Source organism: Dendrobates tinctorius, unplaced genomic scaffold (genome assembly GCF_039654945.1).
Source record: "Dendrobates tinctorius isolate UK_male_01 unplaced genomic scaffold, ASM3965494v1 ptg000158l, whole genome shotgun sequence".
Classification (NCBI taxonomy): domain Eukaryota; kingdom Metazoa; phylum Chordata; class Amphibia; order Anura; family Dendrobatidae; genus Dendrobates; species Dendrobates tinctorius.
In genome coordinates, this window is record NW_027361825.1 from 12,177,991 (window position 1) to 12,205,241 (window position 27,251).

The following is a 27,251-nucleotide window of genomic DNA, read 5'->3' on the forward strand; positions in this document are numbered from 1 at the left end:
CTTGAGATAGATAGATAATAGACAGATAATTGATAGAAAGATAGATAGATAATAGATGAGAGAGAGATAGATATTAGATAATAGATAGATAGAGAGATAAATAATAGATTATAAAGAGATAGAGAGAACGATAATAGGTTATAGATAGATAGATTGATAGATAATAGAGAGATAGATATTAGATAATAGATAGATGACAGAGAGATAAATAATATATTACAGAGAGATAGATAATAGATAGATAGGTACAGATGTAATAAGTCATGTAGTTTGCGTGAGGTATATTACATAATGTGTACTGGGTGGATCTATGTAAACCCTGGCAGTTTTATGATATGACGGAATGGTTACTGACAGATTTTATAGGGGAGGAGGGTGACGGATTTAAGGAAGGATCTTCACATCCATCACTTCTTAGCAGAGTCTGCGTCTTGACAGGCACATCATGTGAGAATTGTGGTGGACCTGGACGTCTGATTCATTTTTTTTTTCTGTTTATGTTTGTCGCCTTCGTCCCACACAGAGACGGAAAAATGAAGTATCAAAAGACCTGGGAACGGTACGTGAGATAATTAGCTGTGGGGACTTGATTACTGGGGGTAATTATTGTGGGATGATGAGAAGCCTTGATCGTAATACACGATTTGTCCATTACGTTCAGGTTTTTTGGCGTTTTCTAAAATATTTCAACAATATATTTATCATCTAAAATGTAATTTACGAAGTTGTAGGTGGCTTTTTGCCTGATTACGTTCTTGGTCCTGGACTTGTATATACATACCCTGGTCATGGCCGAGAGGCTTGTGGTCGCCCCCTTAGCACCAAGAATACAAGTCCCAATTGGTACCATCATAGCACCCCATTATGGTGCTTGTGGAAAGGTAGAGGCTCATTCATGAGACATTAAGATGGGGAATTGGGACAAACTGTCTTCTCATAGCCCTTGATTATTTGCAATTGCCGAATATGAAACTCCTTGGACCCACTGAAAATCTGTAACGATAATGCTATCATATAATGTGACACAGGGTCCTTTGCACTCATTGTATTACTAATGCTAGGGTGTGAACACCACCTCTGTATGCCTTCTAGCTTGACCTCTTCTACTCTTATTATATATCCCCTTGAAAATCCAAAATGAATTGCATACGGCAATAATATAATTTTTTTAAATCTGCTACTAAAATATATAATTTATAATAGAATAATATACATTGTAGGTCGATAGGCCTCATTTATGAAAACTTTCAGAAAATCTAGCCTTGTTTCTCGTAGCAACCAATCACAATTCAGCTTACATTTCTCCAGTTCAGTTTCAGACATGAAAGACGAGCTCTGATTGGTTGCTATGGACAACAAGGCCTGTTTTGATAAATGAAGCCTAATTAAGCTGAATTCTGAATTCAGGGATGCCCTAAAATTAAATGTACACCCTAAACACAGCTACATATGTGTTTAGATAGGTTTAATGTTATGTCTGTAGTAATTTAATCATCTAGGGACAGAGCTCTTTTTTTCAGATTTAGTGACCCAAATTCCTACACACATTCAATATTAATACAGTATGCAGGTAGCCCCCTAATAATACTATAAAAAAAACTATTTGCAGTTTCTAATCTGATTTTAGTAAAGATCGGACAACCCATTTTAAAGAAGCAGTGCTAGAATAAGCTTTAACAATGTCTTCTTTGAAAAATTTCTTACTGCAAGTCAAACCATGATTTGAAAGGGATATACAGTAAATTGGTAAAAAATACCACAAAAATACTAAATATCCTAAACTACACAGTTGTGTCAAAACAAACCAACACATCCCATTCACCGTAATGAAAAAGGCCAACTAAATACTGTAGTATCCAAAGGGAACCAAAGATTTTCCAACATGCTGTAAATTGAGAGTCGCTATCGGCAACCAGTCAGATTCCCGCTCTTAATTTCTTCTAACCACTCACTTGGGGAATAACATACTTCTGTGTAAAGTTAGATGGGGGAGAAATACCACAAAAATACTCTTAATACCGTTCCTGAAAAACTTGATGTCAACACACCCCATAAAGAAAATCTAGCAAATACTGCAGCTGCCAAAATAAATATTTTCCAACACGCCATAAATTGAAAGCTGAAATCTGATTAGTTGTTATGGGCAACTGCTTAATTTTTGTAAATTATACTGGTTGTACCAAGTTGGTACGTTATCCCTATAGGGCAGGTAATAAGTTACCGATCAGTGAGGGTCCAAGGGCTGGGACCTGCACTGATCCTGAGGAAAAGGAACTGATTGTTGGTGAACCATGTGCACCTCCACCTCATTCATTGTCAATGCTGAAAGTCCTGAGTGAGCTGGAGCAATGGCGCCATCGGAGCTGCGATGGACACGTCAGCTTGTAAATCTATGGGAGGATTCACAGGTGGTCTTTACGATCTGTAAACAGTGCATTATGGCGGCACGGAATATTAATTACAGTCTCATTAAGCGTCGGGAAACATTCAGCTCCCTCTTGTATAAGAGATGACAAGCCCATTACTGTGTCTGGTGTTGTAAATGATTCAATGACAGATTGATTCAGGAATGTTTCAAGATGGCGGCCATGTAGATCACTCCTCCCACTCGCCATGTTCAGAGATGTTACAGATTTGTTGGTATTAGTGTGTGGATATTTTCCGGGATTTTCACAAGTGGAGGTATTAAAAAGCTCATGGTGCAATAATCTGCGGATTACATGGTGTTTCAGCATAGCAGGCAATGGATAGGTGGTGGTTATATCTGTCTGTCCATAGACAAAGCTCGCTAACACTAATAATCACAGATATACGCAGATGGTGAAATGGATCTGCTCTGTGCCGGATGGATATAACGGAGTAAGTCTTGTTTTTTTTTTTGCTTGGCTAATTTTCATTTTTGCGCTTCCCTATAACACAGCTGGCGACTGCAGCTCCTGAGCCTGATCCATATATCTGCAATCGACAGTCATGGTACATGTACGGTGGATATTAGGAAAGGCGACAATATATTCTGCATATCGCATGGGAGTTTGGAATATAGTTAAGCAAGTGTACATAAGATTCAAATTCAGATGTCTGTATATTCCAGTCCATGTATAGACCGCCATGCATGAATGGGCAGCAGTGCTCCTGACTTGAACGCGACAGCTTCGACCATGGGTCTTCTGACCTCAACTTGACAGCCTCGTAGGGATTTATTAGACCATGGGTTTCCTGACCCAAACTCAACAGCCTTGTGGGGATTTAGTAGACCATGGGTCTCATGATCCAAACTTGACAGCCTCGTGGGGATTTATTAGACCATGGGTCTCCTGACCCAAATTCAACAGCCTCTTAGGGAATTTATTAGACCATGGGTCTCCGGACCCATACTCGACAGCCTCATAGGGATTTATTAGACCAGGGGTCCCCAACCAGTAGCTCGAGAGCCACATGTGGTTTTGTGGGTCCATGATGCGTAGCTCTCTTATGCCTGCCAGCGTGGTGCATTAGCACCAGGTCTAGCAAACAACTATGAAGAGCAGATTTCCAGATGGTGAATTTCGTGAGTAGCCCTGCACAGAAGATGAGGTCTGAACATGTACATTCTGGCCTTAGCGGTTTGGAGATAATTTAACTATAGTAAGCTGAAGACCGAATGATGCTAAGTGTCATAGGAGGTGCTGGATGCAACAGTGTGGTGGGAGTGATTGATGCAATAATACTGAATGGAGGTATTGTGGGAACCACTGAATCTTGGTATACTGCCTCTGTGTGATTTCTGTGAAATGCTTTGGCTGTCATTATATCAGAAATGGGGGCTGTGTGTTGCTACTGTGAATTGTGTGGGAACAGGATGTGGCTCAAGACTCTCTCTTAGGGTACCGTTACACATAGCGACGCCCCAGTGATCCCGACAACGATATGACCTGGTAAGGATCGCTGGTACGTTGCTACATGGTCGCTAGTAAGCTGTCAAACAGGCAGATCTACTCAACCTGTTTAGGGCAGAGCAAAGTACTGCAGTGTGCAGGCGACGGGAAACGTCAGAGAGACCCAGCGCCTGCGCACTGCAGGAATCTGCTCTACCTTCAACAGGTCAGATTAGTATGCCTGCGCAAGAGCGCAATGTCAGGGAGTCATGAAGCAAGCAGGAGGCCAGCATCGCAAGAAGATGGGAGGCGCCAGACCCGGACCTGCGACACCCATCGAACTGGACCACACCGAATCGTCCCCTTGGTGACTATAATAAAACTTATTTTTCCTATCTTGCAGGCCTGACCGGGGGCTTATCTACAGCATTATAGAATGCTGTAGATAAGCCCTGAAAGGCGGTGGCCTCATCTTATAGCGGCCAAAACTGCAGACAGATTCACTTTAATGGAGAAAGCAGCACATGTTCTAAGGACTGGAGGACCCCGTTCTTTGGATAGGTGCCAGTTCAGGTTTCCATATGTTTATGGAGTGTGGGCGGAAACCAAAGACGTACATGAGACTATCCAAACTGGATGCAAATGTTGTCCTCACTAGGAAAACATGACCACTGAGTCACCGAGCTGCTCTTAGTTATATTCTATATCTAGCATGTCTTTGGTCAGCGACTGTGCCGGATCTTCAGTGTTATAGCAATTCCTCTGCATCATTTATGTTTCACATTTTTAGAGCCACAAGGGGGAGACATAGAGCTGTGTAATTATATGGGCCAGTATCACTGCAGCTCACTGTTAATAATCTTATAATGTATTCCAGAAGGTTCTAAGATTCTCGTAATGGATTTCAGTAATTGCCGAGGATATTTCAGAAGGTGTGAACTCTCTTTTTGTTCTGACATTTAAACCCCAGTCTGGATGTGTCACTTTGGGTGCAGCTTTCTACCTGCCTAGGGCTATATTACAGACATTTACTGTATCAAGCTATCATATGACAGCCATAGCCGTCCCCAAATTAAGTTTATATGTACCTTTGGTTTCGTATAGCGGCACACGAAGACTGGAGATAGACCTGTGTAATTTTGCAGATAGCCATTCAGAAGTCTGGGAAAGTTGGGCAGCAGTGGATAATTGAATTAATTGTACACAACTTTTTTTATGCAAGATTAATTAGCTTCCTAAAGAGCTAAATTATAAACTGTATTTGGGCAGGGTCAGTTTATGTACGCGTCATATAATATGTATTATAGAGTTTGTATAAAAAGTCTCCTGGTGGTCATAAATGGTACTGCTTTTGGAATATTTCTTGCATATTATTTTGTTTTTCCATTTTTTTTTGCAACAAATATTTTCAGCTCCAGTATAATGGACCCAATAAGATTTGATGTGAGCAAGGTGCTTTAAGACATACATAAGACATCAGAAAAAAGTTCTTTATATAGTCCCCCAAAAAGGGTACGTGCACAAAACATCTTTTTCTGACAGATTTTGACATTTCAGGAAAGAAAACCACCAGCTTCACTTAGGAAAACCTCGGCAGGTCCGTCAGGGTCATAATGACACCGTAAGCACGAATTGGATTTCCCATAGAATAAATAGGAAAAGTTTTCCAAAGGTTTATTAAATAGATTTTAAGAAGGGTTTTGGAAAGTCTCCGTTCCAAAAACTCTGTAGAAAACCCTGTAAACATAGCCTTAGGCTTCTTTCATACAATACATGGTCGTCTTGCAGTGTTTTATTTTTGGGTGGCAATTTCGTATTTTCAGAAATTTTTTTATTTCTATACTGAAGCCTATAGGAAAATGTATATATATATATATATATATATATATATATATAAAAAAAGCATCACACCTTACAAAAAAAACACCAGAGACCCAAAAATGCACCAAAAATGTAAAAAAAACCAACAACCCCTAAATGACAGAAAATGCCATAATGTTTAACGTCGACATTTAGACGTACAGTTTTTCTCTATTTTTTTTCTAGAGCAAAAAAAAAAAAACACTACAAGAAAAATGTGTAATTAAAAAAAAAATGCTTTGTGTGAAACGTGTGGTAATAAGTAGTTGGACCCTGTAGTGGAGCAGATGAGATATGGAAATTGGGCGGTCTACACCAGACCACCCCATTATCCTAGATCTGAGCCGGCCAGCCAAGCACATGAGTAGGAGCTAATGGTGAAGATCAGAAGAGAATATTAGGTAATATTACCTCTTGTAATGTGGGACTCTATGAGTAACCGCTCAACGTGTAAGAACAGCCGGTTCTGTCTTCGCCTTTGATGTTGATTCCTGACAACCCGGGGAAGCGAAGTCTGAGCTCTCACTGCTGCACACAATGCTTTCACGGCAGCTTTGGATCCCTGTACCGGGCACGTGGAAGGGCGACAGGTAGGCAATTGGCTTATTATGGGGACTCCTATTGATGAGGGTCCCCTCGGTAACTGGAGCTGATCACGTGATTTGGAGATCTTCTTACCTTTTCGTGAAGCATCTATGATTTATTCCATCATCCCCATATTTGTACATGAAGATAGTGATTTTGAAGGATAGTCAGATTTCTGGCCATCCTAGATGTATGGGGGGGTCTCCTGCCTCAGATGATGATTTGAAGAGAAGTTGAATCTCGACGTCCGCTCCTTTTGTTCTCAGGGAACAGAGGAAGGATTTGCAGCACTCTCTAACTTACAAAATGGGGCGTTAATTCCATCAGAGACACAACCTATCACCACCATTACTGGTCTCTGCCAAGTAGCCAGTAATGGTGGAACGTAGCGTATGTTCGGGTGAATAAATACCCGGCTTTAACTATTCTGGAGCTTTGCAATCTTTCCTCTGTATTCTGCTGATGAATGTCCATGGGGCCAGCACACAATCGCTCTGCACCCTCTCACTACTTCTGCCGGCCAGACGTGGGAGCTATGCACGTTGGCATCATGGCGGCATTTGTATGGGGGTCACTAATATACTATGATAAATAAGTTTCTACGACTCAAATGGGCGGTATAAAGGTTTATTCCCAAGGTAATAATTTATCTTCTTTCCATAGAATAAGGGGTAACTTGCTGATCACTAGGGGCCAACGGCTGGGACCCCCAGGGATGCTGTCGGGCTATTTAGTGCAGTGTCTTGAATGGAGCTAAGGTGTTAATACTCGACTTCCATCCCAGTCATTGTCGGAAATGTCTGAGTGCTGCGCTCTCCGACAGTCCCATAGACAATGAATAATAAGGAGATGACCATGATAAACCTCTGATCCATTCATGATGGGTCTCTACAGTACCTGTATCACTGGGGGTCCCAACAGTTGGACCCTCCTGATAAAGGATAATTTACCATCTTGGGAATAACCCATTAAAAAGTAACTACAAAAATGTTTACTTTTTTTTATGTTCCTTTAGGTCGGTGGGGGGTCTAGGTTCTAAGACCACCACCAAACGCCCTAAAGACCCCTCAGCAGATAGGCAGAAACTGCAATGCTTACGGTGCACGCAGAAGAGCGTAATACGGATACCATCTCAACATGAAGGCTCTGTGCATGCTTACTCCAGAACTATGCCCTCCGAATAGCACAATTCTCAGGAATCTTTCTGCAATCTGTGGGGGTCTCAGATCTCGGACCCCCCACTAATCTAAAAGAAATTAAAGGGACAAAAAAAAAAAAAAGAAACATTTTTTGCAAGCACTTCATCTTTAAGGTAGCGTTCACAACTAAGTCTGGTGATTTCATCGAGACCGAGCCATTCACTTCAATGAGGCAAGCTGAGTCCACAACATGCACCTTTAACCTTCGTACCAGCGGCGGCCATCTTTTTAGCCAGTGCCACGGTGTCACCACCGGTATGAAGGCCAAAGGTGCATGCTTTGGGCTCAGTTTATCTAAATGCTCTCTCCCGGGAACATCTGGATCCCACTTTTCGTGGGTTCACTATGGGAACCATGACCGTGCCACTTAATGCAGTGTGAATACTGCCTAAGAAGGGCAGGACAAGGTATACACTAATGTGCCGTCGCCTCTGCCCCCACACAGAGCAATTGGCCAGGACTTGCCAAATCCTTCAGGAGTTCACACATAAAAGTTGTGCGTGATGCAAATTTCCTTTTCAGGATGCAACACCTTGTAAGAACAGTCATAAATGCACATTTGTGGGTAGAACCATGAGTCAGCCCCAATCTCATGTCACCCTGATTTCTCCACCTCCTGCATTATCAGCTTTGAAGTGTAATAACATGCTTCCCATTACTTGTCACCATTACTACTCATTACTGGCAGCAGCATATCCATCTATTGCATCAGGCTGCACTGACCTCTCTCCACCACCAGATGTCGCTTCTCGGCCTGCCCTCACTACTGCCTGAATACAGTGATTATTGCCACTGCGCCGGTGTAATAAAATCATAGCCCGTCTCCTTCACAGACAACATGGCAATGGCGGCTCTTTATCTGTTTAATAATATAGCATTGGAAAATGAAGAAACGTAATTAGAAGTCGGCGTTAGACACAGGCGAATAATGCGGACAGCTCAGGATGGGCAAATGGGGTCCTTTGACGGTGCGTGCTAAGGGCGGAAGTAGGAAGTGGAAGGGGATAGAAAATACACGTGGGGGAATGTGCGTGACGTCACTGGCGAGGAGCTGAGGAGAAGTGAGTGGGGGATGTGGGGTAACGGGGAAGAAATGCGTGGGTGTGTTTAAGGAGTGTGAATTAAAGGCAGGTCACCGACAGGGGAACTACAGGTCTCAGGAGGACACCTCACTGTCATTTCAGTGTCTGCTCCCTATGCAGTCGCCTCAGCAGCTGTAATTTCAGGTATTTTCCTTTATTATCCGTCACCTCCTTTGTTTTCCACGTTCTCCCCCTTATTAAGATCTCTGCTGTCAGTCAGTGAGCGGAGGCATCATTGTGTACAGGCAGAGTATATAAGAAGGCGATCGCAGGCATGTAAAGTGCTGCGAAATATGTTGGCGCTATAGAAATAAAATTATTATTATTATTAGAGGTGGGAGACAGGCAGTGATGTGATCCTCCTCACAGCTGAGGGTTTGTTACATGGTGGTGTGCAAGACGATGTGATTTTTTTTTTTTTTTTTAAATGTGGTTCCAAAAAAAAAAGGCAATTCTGGCTTTTTCTTTTTTTTTTTTTTTTTTTTTTTTTTTTATTTCAGACTTGACTTATGGTACAAAAATGAGATATTTTATTAGTTGGAACATTTATGGACAAAGTAATGTTAAATATATTATATAAACTTATTTCAAAGGGAAGAAGGGAGGGATTGAAATTTTTTTATTATGTTTGAAATATGTTTTTTTGTTTTTACGCGAGCCTGCAACCTGTGATCGCCTTCTTGTATACACTGTGCTGTAATATTGCGGTGTAACGTGACAGACACGGGGGTCCTTCAGTAGCCCCTGGTTGCCATGCCAACCCATCGGCACCCCTTGATTGCCATCAGAACTGACAGCCACCACATTGAAATGGAGCTGGCTGTAATAATGGCTATATTATTAATTTAAGATCTGATTGGCCGCTGTGTACAGAAGCGCCATACACTTTATTTTCAGGGGTGATGATTTGGTGACTGATGTCTCACTATTTGACACTCCACCTGCTGTAGTCGTGTAACTCAGCGTCTGCTTCCTCTGCAGGTATTGGCTTCCCCCTTCCACCATGTCGACTCTCTACCTTCCTCTGTCTTCTACCTCAGACCCGCGATGCATCTGGGTGCGCATCTCCGGACAGTACGCCCCGCACCCTAGGCCGGCAGTGGAGGAGGTGGAGGTCGGGCCCCGTGGGCTGCCACTTCCTTGCCTGCTGTCTCCATCCACTGGCTCAGTGTGGGGAGCCTGGGCCGTGTCTTACATGCTGGCACCAGAGTCCCTCTCGGGGGGAGGAGACCCCAGAGCGTTCTCCCTCATTAAGCAGTGGGTGAACTATGCGGAGTCCGACGTGTTGCCGGCTGCCTATGGCATGGACCATAAACAGGTGAGAGTTATAAAGAAGGGGTCTCGCTGTATATCTTGGAACCTTGTACTAACTTTCTGCCTTTTTGTTGATGTTGCAGATGAAGGACCGGTCTCTTGTAGAGCTTCAGAAGATACTGGAGGTGTTAGAGGGTCACCTTAAAGTGCGCACGTACTTGGTAGGGGAACGTCTGAGCCTCGCTGACATCGCAGTGTCCTGTTGTCTCGTCCATCCATTCAGCAAGGTGAGAAATTGTTACCTACCTGTTCAACTCCATCAGCGGTGGACAAATTTCATGAGCAAACCTGTAGTAATCCCCGACACCCAAGGCTCTGTCTAATGACTGGTTCTCTCCTAGGGCGTTTCTGAGTCCGTTATACACATTATAGAGATGTCAGCCGTATAGATATTCATCTGCTGTCGCTTCACTCTTATTTTCAAGGAGAACAAAATGATTGGATATTGGGATCCATTTTACTGATTCTTCTCTTGTTTGGGTTCAGCGGACTTTGGTCCAATGTGTATAGAGACCTTTAAAGGGGTTTTACAGTTTTGGAAAACCCCTGTCCCCCCGACTTCAGTTTTAAAACCAAGCAAACTGAGCTTTACTCACCCTCCCTGGGTCCACCGCTGAGTGTCTGCTGCTGCTCCCAGTGTCTGCGATTGTCTTCAGCGCTGCTGTCACGTCGACAACACTGCAGCCAATAACTGAGCGCAGAGCCGCTGAACTGTTATTGGCGGCAGCTCTGCCAATGTGACATGAGCGCTGCAGACAAAAACATCGGAAGCAGCAGCGCAGGACCTGAGTAGGATGATTAAAGTACTTTTTATTTTATTTTTTTATTCTAAAACAAGCTGCGGCTGGAAAATGTCTTTAATATTGATGACCTGTCTATAAAATACAGTGGGGAAAATAAGTATGTGATACACTGCCTGTTTTGCAAGTTTTCCCTCTTACAAAGATTGGAGAGGGCTGTAGTTTTCATCGTTGGTACACTTCAACTTTGAGAGACAGAATCTTTAAAAAAAAAAAAAATCCAGAAAATCACATTGTATATGTTTTTTATATAATTAATTTGCATTTTATTGCATGAAATAAGTATTTGATACAATATAAAAACAGGACTTAATGTTTAGTACAGAAACCTTTGTTTGCAATTACAGAGGTCAGACGTTTCCTGTAGTTCTTCAAGTTTGCACACATTGCAGCAGGGATTTTGGCCCACTCCTCCATACAGATCTTCTCCAGATCTTTCACATCTTGGAGCTGTTGCTGAGAATACAGTGCAGTCGTCCTGTCCCCTTTGCAGAAAAGCACCCCCAAAGAATGATGTTTCCCTCACCATGCTTCACGTTTGGGACGGTGTTCTTGAGGTTGTACTCATCCTTCTTCTTCCTCCAAACACGGCAAGTGGATTTGATACCAAAAAGTTCTATTTTGGTTTCATCAGACCACAAGACCTTCTCCCATGCCTCCTCTGGATCATCCAGATGGGTCATTGGCGAACTTCAAACGGGCTTGGACGTGTACTGGCTGAGCAGGGGGACCTTACGTTCCCTACAGGATTTTAATCCATGATGGCATAGTGTGTTTCTAACGGTAATGTTTGAGACTGTGGTCCCAGCGCTCTTCAGGTCATTGCACATGTCCTTCCATGTAGTTCTGGGCTGATTCCTGACCTTTCTCAGAATCATCCTTACCTCACAAGGTGAGATATTGCATGAAGCCCCAGACCGAGGAAGATTGACAGTCATCTTGTGTTTCTTCCATTTTTCAGTAATTGTGCTAACAGTTGTTGCCTTCTCACCAAGCTGCTTGCCTGCGGTCGTGTAGCCCATCCCAGCCTTGTGCAGGTCTACAATTTTGTCCCTGGTGTCCTTAGACAGCTCTTTGGTCTTTGCCATGATGGAGAGGTTGGAGTGTGATTGAGTGTGTGGACAGGAGTCTTTTTTATACAGGTAAAAGTGAAACAGGTGCAATTACGGTAATACAGGTAATGAGTGCAGAGTAGGAGGCTTCTTAAAGGAAAACTAACAGGTCTGTGAGAGGCAGAATTCTTGCTGGTTGGTCGGTGATCAAATACTTATTTCATGCAATAAAATGCAATGTAATTATGTAAAAATCATACAATTTGATTTTCTGTTTTTTTTTTTTTTTTTCTTATGTTTAGATTGTCTCTCACAGTTGACGTATACCTATGATAAAAATTACAGACCTCTCCATTCTTTGTAGGTGGGAAAACTTGTAAAATCAGCAGTGTATCAAATACTTATTTTCCCCACTGTCTATACAATCTGGCATTAATATCAGATTGGGGTAGAGCTCCCAGCACCCCACATTCTGCTGATTGAAGCTGTTGCATGTGCCGACGCGCTGTTCGTGTTGTAGCGGCCTTCAGCGATACTACAAGCTTTCTCCTACTTTCTTGTATGGATTAGTGCTCGCTGTACCTTTCACATATGCAGTGTGCAGAGCTGACGGCCCTGGTGATCGGCTGCAGCACCTTCAGTCAGATGATGATTGCAGGGTGCTGGGAGTTGCACCCCGTCTGATCTGATATTCATGACCCATCCTAGGAATGGTCCAGGAAGAATCCACATCCCTGAATGTATATAAGTGCGTTTCTGCTATACATGTGTGTGAGCAGTGCTGGATAAGACATGGCTGCAGGTGTACGGATAGATCGTCTTTAGGCACCTGGCTGTAGCTGTATGATCCTTACTTTTGTGCATACTATTAGATATATAACTGAGGGATGTGTCTCCTTTCCTGGGATTTGGTTGGTTACTTCTGCTCTTTTTCTCTTCCCCTTCCAGGTCATCTCTTCTTCACATGGACAGTCGACTCCTAATGTCACTCGCTGGTTCCTGACATGCGTAAACCAGCCGCAATTCAAGGAGATTTTAGGAGAGATGCTGCCATTAAGTGGAGGTAATGAATCCCACAGCTGGAGGAACGGGGGAGGATTTACTTAGTACATTTTTCTGAGTTTTACTTCGGTGCCATTTGATTGTCGCTTTTAAGGCTCAGGGGTTTGTGCTCTGTTCCTCTGTTTTTCTTCTGTGCCATTGCTTCTGCTATGGTCTTGCTTGTAAGTTGGAAGGGATGCCTCAGGTCGCAACTCAAATTATGAATCCCCGAATGAATGGAGCTGTTATCGATCACGTGCATATGCACGCCATTAATTCTCTATGGAACCGCAAAAAACAAGAGATCAACTGATCTTCGGCACCCCCCGTTAAGAATGAATGGAGCAGAGGTGAACATTATAGGCCAATGCTCTAGTCATACGGGGGCTCCTCAAACCAGTGGGAAGTGTCTCAGCAGTTGGACCCACAGCTGCCAGAAAGTTTTTTTTATTCTACTGATGGGGTAAACATCCCAATTGGGAACAGTCCCTTTTAATGTCCTTAAAGGTCCATTAATCCCACTCAGTCAAGCAAATCTAATACTATACGTGGAGATCATATAATATAAAAGCACATTATATTGTGTCACCATCTTATCACCTTGCCCCAGACACCAAGATTGATGTGACCTCTCCAGTCGTTGCGTCGGACCCTCCTGAGGTGAACGGTCTTCCCAAGACGGCTGCCCAGCTAAAGAAAGAGTCCAAGAAGAAAGAGAAGCTTGAGCGCTTCCAGCAGAAGCAGGACAAGCTGAAAGGCCAGCAGAGCGAGGTGAGGAGGCCGCACTTCTCCGGCTTGTATTGCATCCTCCTTCTTTGTTCTTTACCGTTGTCTCTTCTCAACCACAGAAGAAACCAAAGGTGGAGAAGAAAGACAAGAAGGAGCTCGGTGTGATCTCCTATGATATTCCCACCGCTCCAGGGGAGAAGAAGGACCTCTCTGGTCCTATGCCGGATTCCTACAGTCCTCAGTACGTGGAGGCGGCTTGGTATGCCTGGTGGGAGAAGGAAGGATTCTTCAAGCCAGAGTATGGGGTGAGTGCCATTATGACCGTGTTTGGTTGGTGGACCATCATAAAGCCTAGTGGTCGTTCCATTCTTTCTTCGTTTGATCAACATCTGTATTCTTCTGATACAGAGAGAAAGTATCTCAGAGCCCAACCCCAAGGGCATGTTTATGATGTGCATCCCTCCTCCAAATGTGACTGGATCCCTGCACCTTGGACATGCCCTGACCAATGCCATCCAGGACAGCCTGACCCGCTGGTGAGTACCTGTCCAGATGAAGAAGAAGCAGCAAAGAGTGAATCTACATTGCATTTTTTTTTCCATTAATGGGACAGTTAAAGGTCACAGCGAGCAATTATCGGATGTGTTGCAAGAACCCTTTGCGTCACAGGACACTTTTTTTTTTTTTTCTTTTTTTCTTTTTCCTCCCTCTTTCCAAGAGCCATAACTTTGATTTTTGGCCATATTGGACTAGTGTTTTTGTTTTTTTCTGGACGAGTTCTGAGTGATGAAAATGAGCCTGTAACATGATTCCCCAAGTCAGTACGATTACAGCGATACCAATTGTATAATTGTTTTTTATATATTACTGATTAACCCCTTGCCGACATCGGGCGTAATAGTACGGCGATGTCGGACTCCCTCCCTTTGATGTGGGCTCCGGCGGTGAGCCCACATCTTTTCTGGCACATGTCAGCTGTTTTGATCCCTCCGTGGATCGGAGAGCTACCATGACTGAGATATATGGATCCTCCCCTACAAGGGAGCCGTCGGCTAGAAGGGGCTGCAAGCATTCTAGAAGCGTGCAGGCGTCTAGAAAACGGATCCGTAGTACGTCTACTGATCAATCACGTGCCTTGGCGTCTGTGCGCTCCGCTTCTTGCTCTCCCTCACCAGAGGTGTGTAGCGAACATGATTCTGATTTTGATTCGGATGCTTCCTTGGATCTGAACTCGCCAGATTTCCTGAAAACTGTGGATTCGCTTATTGAGGCTGTTAACCAGACTCTGAAGGTCAATGAGGACTCTGGTTCTGCTCAGGATCATGCAGTGTCCTTCAAAAGGACTAAACGCCCTCATAGAACATTTGCCATTCACCTAGAGTTTCGGTCTATAGTTGATAGGCACAGGGAGCGTCCGGATAAGCGATTCACTGGGCAGAAGCCTCTTGAAGCGAGGTATCCATTTTCAGCTGATCTGAGGAAAGATTAGGCCAAATCTCCTGTAGTAGACCCACCAGTATCCCGCCTGGCTTCCAAAACCCTTTTCTCCCTGCCTGATGGGTCATCAATTAAAGATCCCACGGACCGTCAGAAAATCTGGTGCGTTCCGTCCTTGAGGCCTGGGGTTAAGCTCTCTGCCCTTCCTTCGCAGCCGCATGGGTAGCTAAAGCAATGGTTTCCTGGGCGGAGACCTTGACTACTTCGATTCAGAACAGTAACCTTCACCCGGAGGCAGTGCAGCTGGCCAATCAAATCTCTCGAGTGGGAGACTGTAGTTCATGCCTCTTTGGATGAGGCTAGTTGTGTGGCGCTGTCAGCAGCAAATGCCATTACAATTAGAAGGACATTATGGCTCAGAGAATGGAAAGTGGATTATGCATCCAAAAAGTCTCTGACATCCCTCCCTTATCAGAGTGGCTGTTTAATCGGTGAAAAGCTGGATCAGCTTATTTCAGATGATACAGGAGGGAAAAGCAAATTCCTTCCTCAGCAGAGACTTGGGCGTCCCTTTAAGCGTCGGCAACAAATCCGCTTCCGGTCCTTTTGTGCCAATCCAGGTTGGCCCACTACTTCTTCCGAATCAGGGCATTCCCCATGCAGGAACAAAGGATGGCAAGTTTCCTATAGACCCAACCAGCCGTGGAAGGGTCGTCCAAAACAGTCTAGATCTAAGGGGTCTAGGACCCAGAGATTTTCCGCCCAATGACTCCTGGCGTTATCTGGTCGGCACCAGTAAGGTAGGCGGAAACCTGCTTTTGTTTCGTCAGGTCTGGCTTACCGTCATCTACGACAATTGGGTCAGAGACCTGGTGTCCTCCGGATACAAAATCAATTTATTTTCCTCTTGTCCCGCAACACTGTTCTTTCTTTCCCGTTTTCCAAAATCAAAAGTGAGGGCAAGGGCTTTCTCTCAAGCCATAGATTTCACTGCGTAAAGATGGAGTCATTGTGCCGGTCCCAGAAACAAAAGGTGCAGAAGGTTCTACTCAAACCTTTTTGTGGTCTCAAAAAAAGACGGAAAAGTAAGACCCATTCTGGATCTCCAAAAGTCTAAACACGTTTGTCAAGGTCCGCCATTTTCGGATGGAGTCTCTCCGTTTGGCCATTACCTCAATGGAAAAAGGAGAGTTTCTGCCATCCATCGACATTTGGGATGCTTACCTCCACATTCCGAATTTTTTTTTTTTTTTTAACCCCTCACCAAAAATTCCTGCGCTTTGCCATTCGCGAACAGCATTTTCAGTTCACGGCCTTGCCCTTCGGTCTCGCTACCGCTCCCAAAGTGTTCACTAAGGTCATGGCGGCCATCATGTCCATCTTGCACTCTTGGGGTGTGGTCGTTCTGCCCTATCTGGATAACCTTCTAGTCGAGGGACCATCCTTCCAGGACTGCGCAGAGTCAGTTCATATCACTTGCGATACCCTTTCTCGCCTTGGCTGACTGATGAACTTAAGCAAGTCTTCCCTAGCTCCAGCCCAGCAGATATCCTTTTTGGGGATGACCCTGGACACCTCCTGAGGGTTGGTGAATCTTTCGAGACAAGGCCTTAGCCCTTCAACAGGGAGCTTGCGCACTTTGTCACTCCTCCCCTCATTCCATCCGATTTGCCATGAGGGTTCTGGGAAAAGTGGTGGCGGCAATAGAAGCAGTACCCTTCGCTCAACTGCATCTCTGTCCCCTAATCATGGTCTTCTGGCGGCTTGGGACAGGAACCCATTCTCTTGACCACCGGTGCTGCTTGCCTCTGTGGGTCAGACTGGCTCTCAGATGGGGGACTCCGAGCTCCTGCCTCAACTAGAGGAAATCTTTTCTCCCGGTTCAATGGTGAGTGGTGACTACCGATGCCAGCCTTCTTGGTTAGTGAGTGGTTTTTCGGCTCCACACTGCTCAAGGCTGATCCAAGCGATACGGCTAGCCCTGCAAAGGTTCCACTGTCTTCTGGCTGGTTGCCCCACGGCTGTTGAATACATCAGTCATCAAGGGGGTAGCCACAGCAGGGCGGCCATGGCTGAGGTAGCTCACATTCTCCGATGGACAGAGAGGAATCACTCTGTGATTTCTGCAATGCACATCCCAGACGTAGAAAACTGGGCAGCAGACTTCCTCAGCCGTCAGGGTCTCGCCTCGGGGTAGTGGGAACTTCATCCAGAAGTTTTCCATCGGATCTGTCTATATTAGGGGACCCCAGATGTGGATCTGATGGCGTCCAGACTGAATGCCAAAGTTCCCGAGTTCATACAGTTGTGGCCAAAACTATTGACACCCCTGCAATTTTGTCAGATAATACTCAGTTTCTTCCTGAAAATGATTGCAAAAACAAATTCTTTGGTTTTATTATCTTCATTTAATTTGTCTTAAATGAAAAAACGCAAAAAGAATTGTCCTAAAGCCAAATTGGATAAAATTCCACACCAAACATAAAGAGGGTGGACAAAAGTATTGGCACTGTGTTCGAAAAATCATGTGATGCTTCTCTAATTTGTGTAATTAACAGCACCTGTAACTTACCTGTGGCACCTAACAGGTGTTGGCAATAACTAAATCACACTTGCAGCCAGTTGACATGGATTAAAGTTGACTCAACCTCTGTCTTGTGTCCTTGTGTGTACCACATTGAGCATGGAGAAAAGAAAGAAGACCAAAGAACTGTCTGCGGACTTGAGAAACCAAATTGTGAGTAACCATGAGCAATCTCAAGGCTACAAGTCCATCTCCAAAGACCTGAATGTTCCTGTGTCTACCGTGCGCAGTGTCATCAAGAAGTTTAAAGCCCATGGCACTGTGGCTAACCTCCCTAGATATGGACGGAAAAGAACAATTGACAAGAGATTTCAACGCAATATTGTGCGGATGTTGGATAAAGAACCTTGACTAACATCCAAACAAGTTCAAGCTGCCCTGCAGTCCGAGGGTACGACAGTGTCAACCCGTACTATCCGTCGGCGTCTGAATGAAAAGGAACTGTATAGTAGGAGACCCAGGAAGACCCCACGTCTTACCCCGAGACATAAAAAAGCCAGGCTGGAGTTTGCCAAAACTTACCTGAAAAAGCCTAAAACGTATTGGAAGAATGTTCTCTGGTCAGATGAGACAAAAGTAGAGCTTTTTGGGCAAAGGCATCAACATAGAGTTTACAGGAGAAAAAAAGAGGCATTCAAAGAAAAAAACACAGTCCCTACAGTCAAACATGGCGGAGGTTCCCTGATGTTTTGGGGTTGCTTTGCTGCCTCTGGCACTGGACTGCTTGACCGTGTGCATGGCAATATGAAGTCTGAAGACTACCAACAAATTTTGCAGCATAATGTAGGGCCCAGTGTGAGAAAGCTGGGTCTCTCTCAGAGGTCATGGGTCTTCCAGCAGGACAATGACCCAAAACACACTTCAGAAAGCACTAGAAAATGGTTTGAGAGAAAGCACTAGAGACTTCTAAGGTGGCCAGCAATGAGTCCAGACCTGAATCCCATAGAACACCTGTGGAGAGATCTAAAAATGGCAGTTTGGAGAAGGCACCCTTCTAATATCAGGGACCTGGAGCAGTTTGCCATAGAGGAATGGTCTAAAATTCCAGCAGAGCATTGTAAGAAACTCATTGATGGTTACCGGAAGCAGTTGGTCGCAGTTATTTTGGCTAAAGGTTGTGCAACCAAGTATTAGGCTGAGGGTGCCAATACTTTTGTCTGGCCCATTTTTGTAGTTTTGTGTGAAATGATCAATGTTTTGCTTTTTGCTTCATTCTCTTTTGTGTTTTTTCATTTAAGACAAATTAAATGAAGATAATAATACCCAAGAGTTTGTGTTTGCAATCAGTTTCAGGAAGAAACTGAGTATTATCTGACAAAATTGCAGGGGTGTCAATACTTTTGGCCACAACTGTAGCTCAGTCTCAAGATCCAAGAGTGGATGCTCTGGTTCTTCCGTGGTGCCAGTTCTGCCTTCTTTCCCCTGCTGCCGCTTCTTCCGAGAGTCATCAGGAAGATCAAGGCTGGGGAGGAGGTTCCAGTGATCCTGGTTGCTACGGATTGGCCACGCCGAGCGTGGTTTGCGGAGTTGTTGCACCTCGTCACCGACATCCCCTTGCGATTGCCGGATCATCCAAATCTGCTCTCCCAGGGTACGATTTGCCACCAGAAATCGTCGGCCCTCTGTTTATCAACTTGGCTGTTGAATCCTGGCTTCTGGCCCAGGCTGGTTTTTCACAAGCTGTTTCCACAATGATTAGAGCTCGTAAACCTGCGTCGGTACGCATCTATCACCATACCTGGAAAAACTTTTTCGCATGGCGCAAAGGTCAGGGTCGTTCTCTCCTCATTTTTTCCATTCCCACCATTTTAGACTTCATTAAGATGATCTGGACTCAGGCCTGGCGCTCAGTTCCCTCAAAGGCCAGATCTCGGCCTTATCGGTCTTATTCCAGCGTAGGATTGCGACATTACTCCAAGTTAAGACTTTCATGCAAGGGGTGCCACATGTAGTGCCTATCTATCGCTTGCCGTTAGATCCTTGGGACCTTAACTTGGTCCTGGGGGTCTTACAGGAGTAACTTTTTGAACCGCTTCAGGATATCTCGTTGACCTTACTGTCTTGGAAAGTTGCCTTTTCTCGTTGCGGTTACGTCAATTAGGCGAGTCTCGGAGCTAGCTGCTCTGTCCTGTCAGAAGCCTTTCCTTACTTTCCATCAGGACAAGGTTGTCCCTAGACCGTCCCCGTCCTTTTTGCCCAAGGTGGTCTTGTCCTTCCATCTTAACGAGGACATTGTTCTTCCCTCGTTTTGTCTGGCACCAGTCCACATAATGGAACGGGCCCTTCACACTCCGGATGTTGTGAGAGCTCTGAGAAGGTACGTCTCGAGGACGGCGTCCTTCCGCAGGTCGGACGGTATATTCGTGCTTCCTGAGGGGCACAGGAAGGGTTTAGCTGCTTCAAAGGCTACGATAGCCAGGTGGCGTCGTACCGTGTCAGCCTATCCCAGTGGGGATCAGAGCACACTCCACTCGGTCGATGGGGGCTTCTTGGCCATTCGGCATCAGGCGTCGGAGCAGGTCTGCAAATCTGTGACTTGGTCCAGTCTGCACACATTCTCGAAACCCTATAATATTCACACCCAGACTTCCGCTGATGCGAGTCTGGACAGGCGAATTCTGCAGGCTGCGGTGGCGCACATCTAGACAGTTGTTACGTTGGGCCTTGATCTGTTATGTCGTTTTCCACCCAGGGACTGCTTTGGGATGTCCCATGGTCCTGTGTCCCCAATGAGGCGAAGAAGAAGAAAAAGGGATTTTTGTGTACTCACCGTAAAATCTTTTTCTCCAAGCCAATCATTGGGGGGACACTGCACCCACCCTGTTAGCCTAACGGATTTGTGCTTGTTTTGTAATTTCACATGTTGTACTCTTCTATGTTGTTAATGATCTCCTATTGCTTTAGCACTGAACTGTTTCTCTGGGAGCCAGCATGGAGGTATATATGCAGAGGAGGAGCTAACTTTCTTTGTATTAACTTAGTGTCAGCCTCCTAGTGGCAGCAGCATAACACCCATGGTCCTGCTTCCTCCAATGATTGGCTCAGAGAAAATCCCTTTATTTTTTTATTTTTTTTATTTTTTTTTTTTCACCACTTAGATGAAATAGAACCTAGACATGTTTGGTGGCTATGAACTCGCAATGAGCTGGAAAATCATAATGGCAGGTCAGTTATAGCATTTAGTGAACATCAAAATAAAAAATCAAAATCAAATAAAAAAAAATAAAAATAAAAAAAACAACTGTGGGATTGCACTTTTTTGCAATTTCACCACACTTTGAATTTTTATCCTATTTTTCAGTACCAAATATCTTAAAACCAATGGTGGTGTTCAAAAGTACAACTCATCCTGCAAAAAACAAGCCCTCACATGGCCATATTGACGCTAAAATAAAAAAGTTATGGCTCTGGGAAGAAGGGGCGCAAAAAACGAAAACGCAAAACAAAAAATACCTCTGGTCATTAAGGTGTTAAAAAAAATTCAGAACTTTGTAAAATTTGTCTTGAAACGTAAAAAGTTACTTTTTATTATGTTTCCGTCAATGGATCTGTAGGAGGCCTTGTTTGCATTTTTTGGAGGAGCAGTTGCCGCAAACAAATAACACAACTCCGGCATTTATTTTTTACCTTATGATCTTCATCACCTGTAGGGAAAGAGTGAGAGGCTCATTTGAAAACTGTATGGGGATGGTTGCTTGATTTCATCCTCCATACAGTTATCATGTTGTCAGCAGCGCATCTTCTGTATAAACTGCCTAAGAATGACCATTGGCTGATTGCCGCCATGTTTACACAAGGCACAAGCCTTACTATGGACGTTTGTTCTGACCATCATTGTATAGTCTTAACACCCATTACTTTTACCCTAAGGCATCGCATGCGCGGTGAGCTGACCTTATGGAATCCGGGATGTGACCACGCTGGGATCGCCACGCAGGTGGTGGTGGAGAAGAAGCTGTGGAGGGAACATCAGAAGACCCGACACGACCTGGGCAGAGAGCGGTTCATAGAGGAGGTCTGGAAGTGGAAGGGAGAGTGAGTCTCGTGGTTACACGTTTCTGCATCCCCTCCTTGTATATGACTCGGGCTTCACACCCTTTTCCTTGTTGCACCTTGCAGGAAAGGTGACCGCATCTATCACCAATTGAGGATTCTCGGCAGCTCGCTGGACTGGGACCGAGCGTGTTTCACTATGGAACCAGTAAGAAGCCATCGCGCTGCTTTAGTTCTCATCAGTTGAGACTATTTTCCTCCCACTGTTCACAAAATGTTATTGCCTTAATGCAGAAACTATCACAAGCCGTCCAGGAAGCGTTCATTCGCCTGCATGAATCAGGGATCATCTATCGCAGCAAACGACTTGTCAACTGGTCGTGCACCCTCAATTCTGCCATATCTGATATAGAGGTGAGTAGTGGATGGAAGCGTAGGTATTGGGGAAACTTAACGGTATTCTGAGAGTTAGATATCGATAGACTAACACCAGGGTAGGCCATCAATATCTGATAGGAGAGGGTTCGACTCCCAGCACCTCAGCTGGTCAGCTGATTAATGGGCCCTGGAGTGCCCTCATTATTTACTAGGCACTGAGAACTTTACATGGTAAAGTAAAATGTGCCATTCAAAACTACAATCCATTTTGTAAAAAAAAAAAAAAAAAATCCCAAGCTCTTGCACGATTATGTCTGGGAGAAAAACAAAAGTTTGGGCTCTTTGCAGAAGGTGTGAAAAAAAGAAAAATGAAAGCACCAAAAATTAAACCTTTGCTCTGTTATGACGGGTTTAATTAAGATTAATAGTTGGGCTGACTTTTTGTCACTCATGGCGGGACCCTAGGGGTGGCAATGTGACCTCATTCACCTGCATTTCGTTGCCATGTAATAGCACAGGGGGTGTCGTGGCCAAAGTCGCCGTCTAGCCCCCCCGCTTTACTCTCTTGCATGACTGACATCCCCAGATTCTGCATTCTAGGTGGACAAGAAGGAGCTGACGGCTCGCACGATACTGCCAGTGCCTGGGTACAAGGAGGGTGTGGAATTTGGGGTGTTGGTCTCCTTTGCTTACAAAGTACAATTTACAGGTGAGAGTTTGTGGCTTTACGACTCTTGTTTTCTTTAATTATTCATTTGCTGACTCCTTTTTGCTGTGGATGTTCTTCCAGGCGAAGAGGTCGTGGTAGCCACAACTCGTGTTGAGACCATGTTGGGGGACACGGCGGTGGCTGTACATCCTCAGGATCAGCGGTACCAGGTAAACCAGCGTTTCTTCATTCCGTTCTGTACATTTTGACTGTGGATAGTGACTTATCCGGTTTCTGATTCAAGCACTTGCGGGGAAAGTCTGTGGTCCACCCCTTCTCCTCTCGCCTCCTGCCCATTGTGTTCGATGAGTTTGTGGATATGAGCTTCGGGACTGGTAGGTTGGGAACTACGCAAAATGCTTCCGTCATGACGCCACCCTTGTCTCCTCATAACCTCATCATCTTCTCTCTCTTCCTCCATTTCAGGCGCTGTGAAGATCACCCCCGCTCATGACCAGACCGATTATGAGGTCGGGATGAGACACTCCCTGGGGTTTATTAACATCATGGACGACAATGGTCTGCTGGTGAATGTTCCTCAGCAATTCTTGGTGAGGAGTTCAACAGATTGTTGTTTTTTTTTTTGTTTTTTTTTTTCTTTTTTAAAAATAGGTTTTATTTTTTTTATTCCTGATTTCAACATTGTAAAATATTGCTTCCTATATTAGGGAATGAAGCGATTTGAGGCCAGGAAAGCTGTCTTGCAGGCTTTGAAAGATAAAGGATTATTCAAGGAGATAAAGGACAATCCTATGGTGGTCCCTATCTGCAGGTAATAACCCTTTTTTAAAGTTGCCTATTCTCATTTGGTCAGCAGCTTTTTCTCTTGTGCTCCCAAATTCAGCTGATTGTTCATGTGTTGACAATGCAAAGGGAACACCTTTGAGAATATGGGGATCAAGTGTGAAAACTCAATGGGCCGATCATTCTCATCCTGGACATCATCGGGGGGGGGGGAGAATTGCGAGGCTTTCATTCAGAAAAGATAAATGGAGGGTTCAGGAAACTATGGTCTTTACGACCATGAGATCTGAAAATATATAAAGAAAATTAAATACTCGCCTACCGGACCTTTGCTGCTGCTGCTCAGTCTCCATGTTTCCTTCTCCAGTAGGGGACATTATATAATCAGTGACCACTCGGCAGCGCTCTGACCTTCTGGTTTCATTTGGTGTCCAAGTCTTAAAGTTTCTCTTTTTGTTTTGTATAGTCGCTCTAAGGATATTGTGGAGCCACTTCTAAAGCCTCAGTGGTACGTGCAGTGTGACGCGATGGGCAAGAAAGCGGCCGATGCTGTCCGCAACGGACACCTGTCAATCAAACCTGAGTTCCACAATAAGACTTGGTTTAGTTGGATGGATAATATCAGGTGGGTGTCCTATCATGTGGCGGATGGTTGTGACCTATCTGTGTACTGGCATTGATAACGTTAGAGGTAGTAGTGTCGCACTAGACATATATATAGCATGCAATTGGCATATATTAGTAGTAAAGCATCCTCACCCTCCCATTAACCCCATCTCTGATATATCATTGCACCCTCCAGTTTCCCCTCCTGACATTGGATTTATTTTTTTCTTTGCAGAGATTGGTGCATTTCTCGGCAGCTCTGGTGGGGTCACCGCATCCCGGCTTACTTTGTCACTATTAATGATCCGTCTGTGCCACCTGGAGAGGTGAGCTTGGCAGGATGGCTGCGTTATGTTTTGAGGTTGGGTCGCAGGTGGGCTCGCTGTAGGGCAGAGGGAATAATCTGTGACCGTATTACAGTCTAATGTGACAGCGCTTAGTGTTGGTGTATTTCACATATTGATCTGGCTGCCCATCTGTGCAGGATACGGATGGCAAGTACTGGATCAGCGGCCGATCAGAGGAGGAGGTGAGGGCCAAAGCCGCCAAACAGTTCAATGTTGCTCCCGCAAAAGTGTCCCTTAAACAGGGTAAGTCATCATAAAAACTCAACTTATTGGCAGTAATATATGTATGACGTATCGTGAAATAATAAATATTTGAGAGAGATATCTGTAAGAAAAAAAAAATACATACACAATTGGTTGATGCGTTCTCGCGATATTTCGTCCCCACTCCTCATTATACGCACATCTATGTTTGTGCTGCAGATGAAGACGTCCTTGACACCTGGTTTTCCTCTGGACTTTTCCCATTCTCCATCTTTGGCTGGCCCAATGAGGTAAGGAACTATAAAGACTGCAGGTTGGTGTTTAAAGGGGGATTATTTAGGAACATTCAGACCAGTGGAGAAGAGGGTCCGGTGTCTGTATTATAAGACTAGGGGTAGTAGTATCGATCAGTAACTTTAACCCCTTTCTGACATATGACGTACTATCCCGTCCATATGCCCTGGGACTTAATTCCCAAGGATGGGATAGTACATCATCACCACAGCTGATTATCACAGCTGACACCCGGCACTATGTGCCAGGAGGGGTCACGGACAGCTCCCGGCACATTAACCCCTGGCACACTGTGATCAAATATGATCGCAGTGTTCCGGTGGCATAGGGAAGTATCGCGCAGGGACGGGACTCCCTGGAAGCTTCCCTGAGACCCTCAGAACAACGTGATGTGATCGCGTTGTTCCGAGAGCCTCCTCCCTGCAGGCCCCGGATCCAAGATGGCCACGGGGTCCTTCCGGGTCCTGCTGAGAGCAGGCGCTGAGAAGCCTCCTACACTGCCTGTCAGATCGCTGATCTGACAAAGTACTGTGCAAAGTGTCAGATCAGCGATCTGACTTTGCAGAGTAATGTCCCACCCTGGGAAAATGTAAAAAGTTTAAAAAAAAAAATAAATCCTAAATAAAGAAAAAAAAATATTTCCCAATAAATTAATTTCTTTATGTAAATTAAAAAAACAAAGAAAAGTACACATATTTAGGATCGCCGCGTCCGTTACAACCCGCCATATAAAACTGTCCCGCTAGATAACCCCATTAGTGAACCCCTTAAAAAAAGGCAAAAAACAATGCTTTATCATCATACTGCCAAACAATAAGTGCAATAACATGCAATCAAAAAGATGGATATAAATAAACATGGTACCGCTGAAAACGTCATCTTGTCTCGCAAAAACCGAGCCTCCATACATCGTTATCAGCTTAAAAAAAAAAAAAAAAAAAAAAGTTATAGCTCGCAGAATAAAGCGACGCAAAAATAATTATTTCTCCTATGCCTCATTGGGGGGACACAGATAGTGGGTGTTATGCTGCTTGCCACTAGGAGGACACTAAGTAAACCAGAAAAAAGTTAACTCCTCCCCTGCAGTATACTCCCTCTCGCTGGATGAGATTTCTTCAGTTCTTGCTTAGTGTCTGTAGGAGGCACTTGAACCCCACCATTTTTATTTTATTTTTGAATTTTCGGTAAATTTTTATTTTTTAATTAATGGAGTGAAGGGGGTGACGGTTCCTTTCTATGGCCCACTCTCCCCCGAACCAACAACCAGCAAGCACGCGGAGTATACCTCCCTGTACACTTTCCTGCGTCGAACGGGGCTGATTCCTCTGACGATGATTCCTTACGGTGGACGGATATGAGGGCAAGCGCAACAGAAGCGCTCCCGAATGCCCTGAATCAGCCCCATAGCTCTCCATTCCCCTACCTATAGGGTGGATCGATTGAGCATACCCCTCTAAGAACTCCTCCAGCTCTGTTACATCAGCCAGGAGGATGAGAAGACCTGCGTGAATGGCCCCGGACAGCGCGGCTGGCCTCAGCACTGAAGTAGAGGTATGGGATTGGGTCCTGGTCCCCGGGAGAGGCGCTGATTTTGTCCCAGCAGCTGTGCTCCGGCGCCCCATCGCGGCCCCCCCCCCCCCCCCCGCTCTCGGCGCTTACCGCGGGTAGGCCAAAAATTTAGTCCCTGGCTTTTCCGGCCTACTAGACCGCAATTTGAATAGCGCCGCCCACGCTAGCTCCGCTCCCCTCGCTCTATGCGCTTACCGCGGGTAGGCCAAAAATTTAGTCCCCGGCTTTTCCGGCCTGCTAGGCCGCAATTTGAATAGCGCCGCCGCCCCCCTCCTTGGCGCCTCTCGTCTCTTACGAGAGGCGCAATCCTAGTCTCGGGGGCCATGAAATTTACTTCAGCCTGCTCTGGAAACAGGCTGTTTGGCGCGCACTCTGCCGGATACCGGGTGACACCACAGGGCCACCGCTATTCCTCTCGGGGACTCGGCACAGGACCGGGGTAAGCTGCATCTGCCCTCAGAACAAAGCTTAACCCCTTCCCGGCACATTCCCTGCAGCTGCAGACCAGACTCTGCCTTTAACACTTTCAAGAGCGCTATGTCTCAATCTAAGGAGGCTAAACAGGCTGCTAAGAAGCACACTGCGTTTTTTACCATGTGTACTATTTTCAAGACTGTCTTGCCCAGTGCCCAGACTAATCAGTTATGCACAGACTGCGACCCGGCCTGCGCTCAAACGCCCCTCGCTGCTGCGGTACTTCCTGTGTTTAGTCCCCCTGAGTGGGCTGCGTCCCTGTCACGGTCGGTGGAGTCACTAACCCATGCCATAGACTCCCTCCGGGAAGCCTCTTTAAGTCAGAAAGCGTCTTTACCACCTGAGCAGGGCTCTGGTGACGGCGGGGAACAGTCCACCAGCAGGGGCCGTACTCAC

General features: G+C 45.1%; 1 protein-coding gene across 3 annotated transcripts in view; it reads left to right on the forward strand.

Moving 5' to 3' along the window:
• The first annotated feature begins 457 nt into the window (after positions 1-457).
• VARS1 (valyl-tRNA synthetase 1) overlaps positions 458-27,251 on the forward strand; it is a 43,057-nt gene continuing 16,263 nt past the window's right edge. Inside the window, exons 1-19 of one of the 3 annotated variants that reach the window (XM_073548960.1) lie at positions 458-559; positions 9,562-9,898; positions 9,978-10,121; positions 12,695-12,809; positions 13,398-13,558; positions 13,636-13,821; positions 13,925-14,052; positions 21,408-21,572; positions 21,657-21,738; positions 21,825-21,944; positions 22,509-22,617; positions 22,699-22,787; positions 22,862-22,952; positions 23,044-23,168; positions 23,286-23,389; positions 23,828-23,986; positions 24,203-24,293; positions 24,452-24,557; positions 24,738-24,808. In XM_073548960.1, the coding sequence (XP_073405061.1) occupies positions 498-559; positions 9,562-9,898; positions 9,978-10,121; positions 12,695-12,809; positions 13,398-13,558; positions 13,636-13,821; positions 13,925-14,052; positions 21,408-21,572; positions 21,657-21,738; positions 21,825-21,944; positions 22,509-22,617; positions 22,699-22,787; positions 22,862-22,952; positions 23,044-23,168; positions 23,286-23,389; positions 23,828-23,986; positions 24,203-24,293; positions 24,452-24,557; positions 24,738-24,808 (2,445 nt within the window). In that variant the 5' untranslated portion in view covers positions 458-497. The other 2 variants (XM_073548962.1, XM_073548961.1) reach the window with 2 other exon arrangements.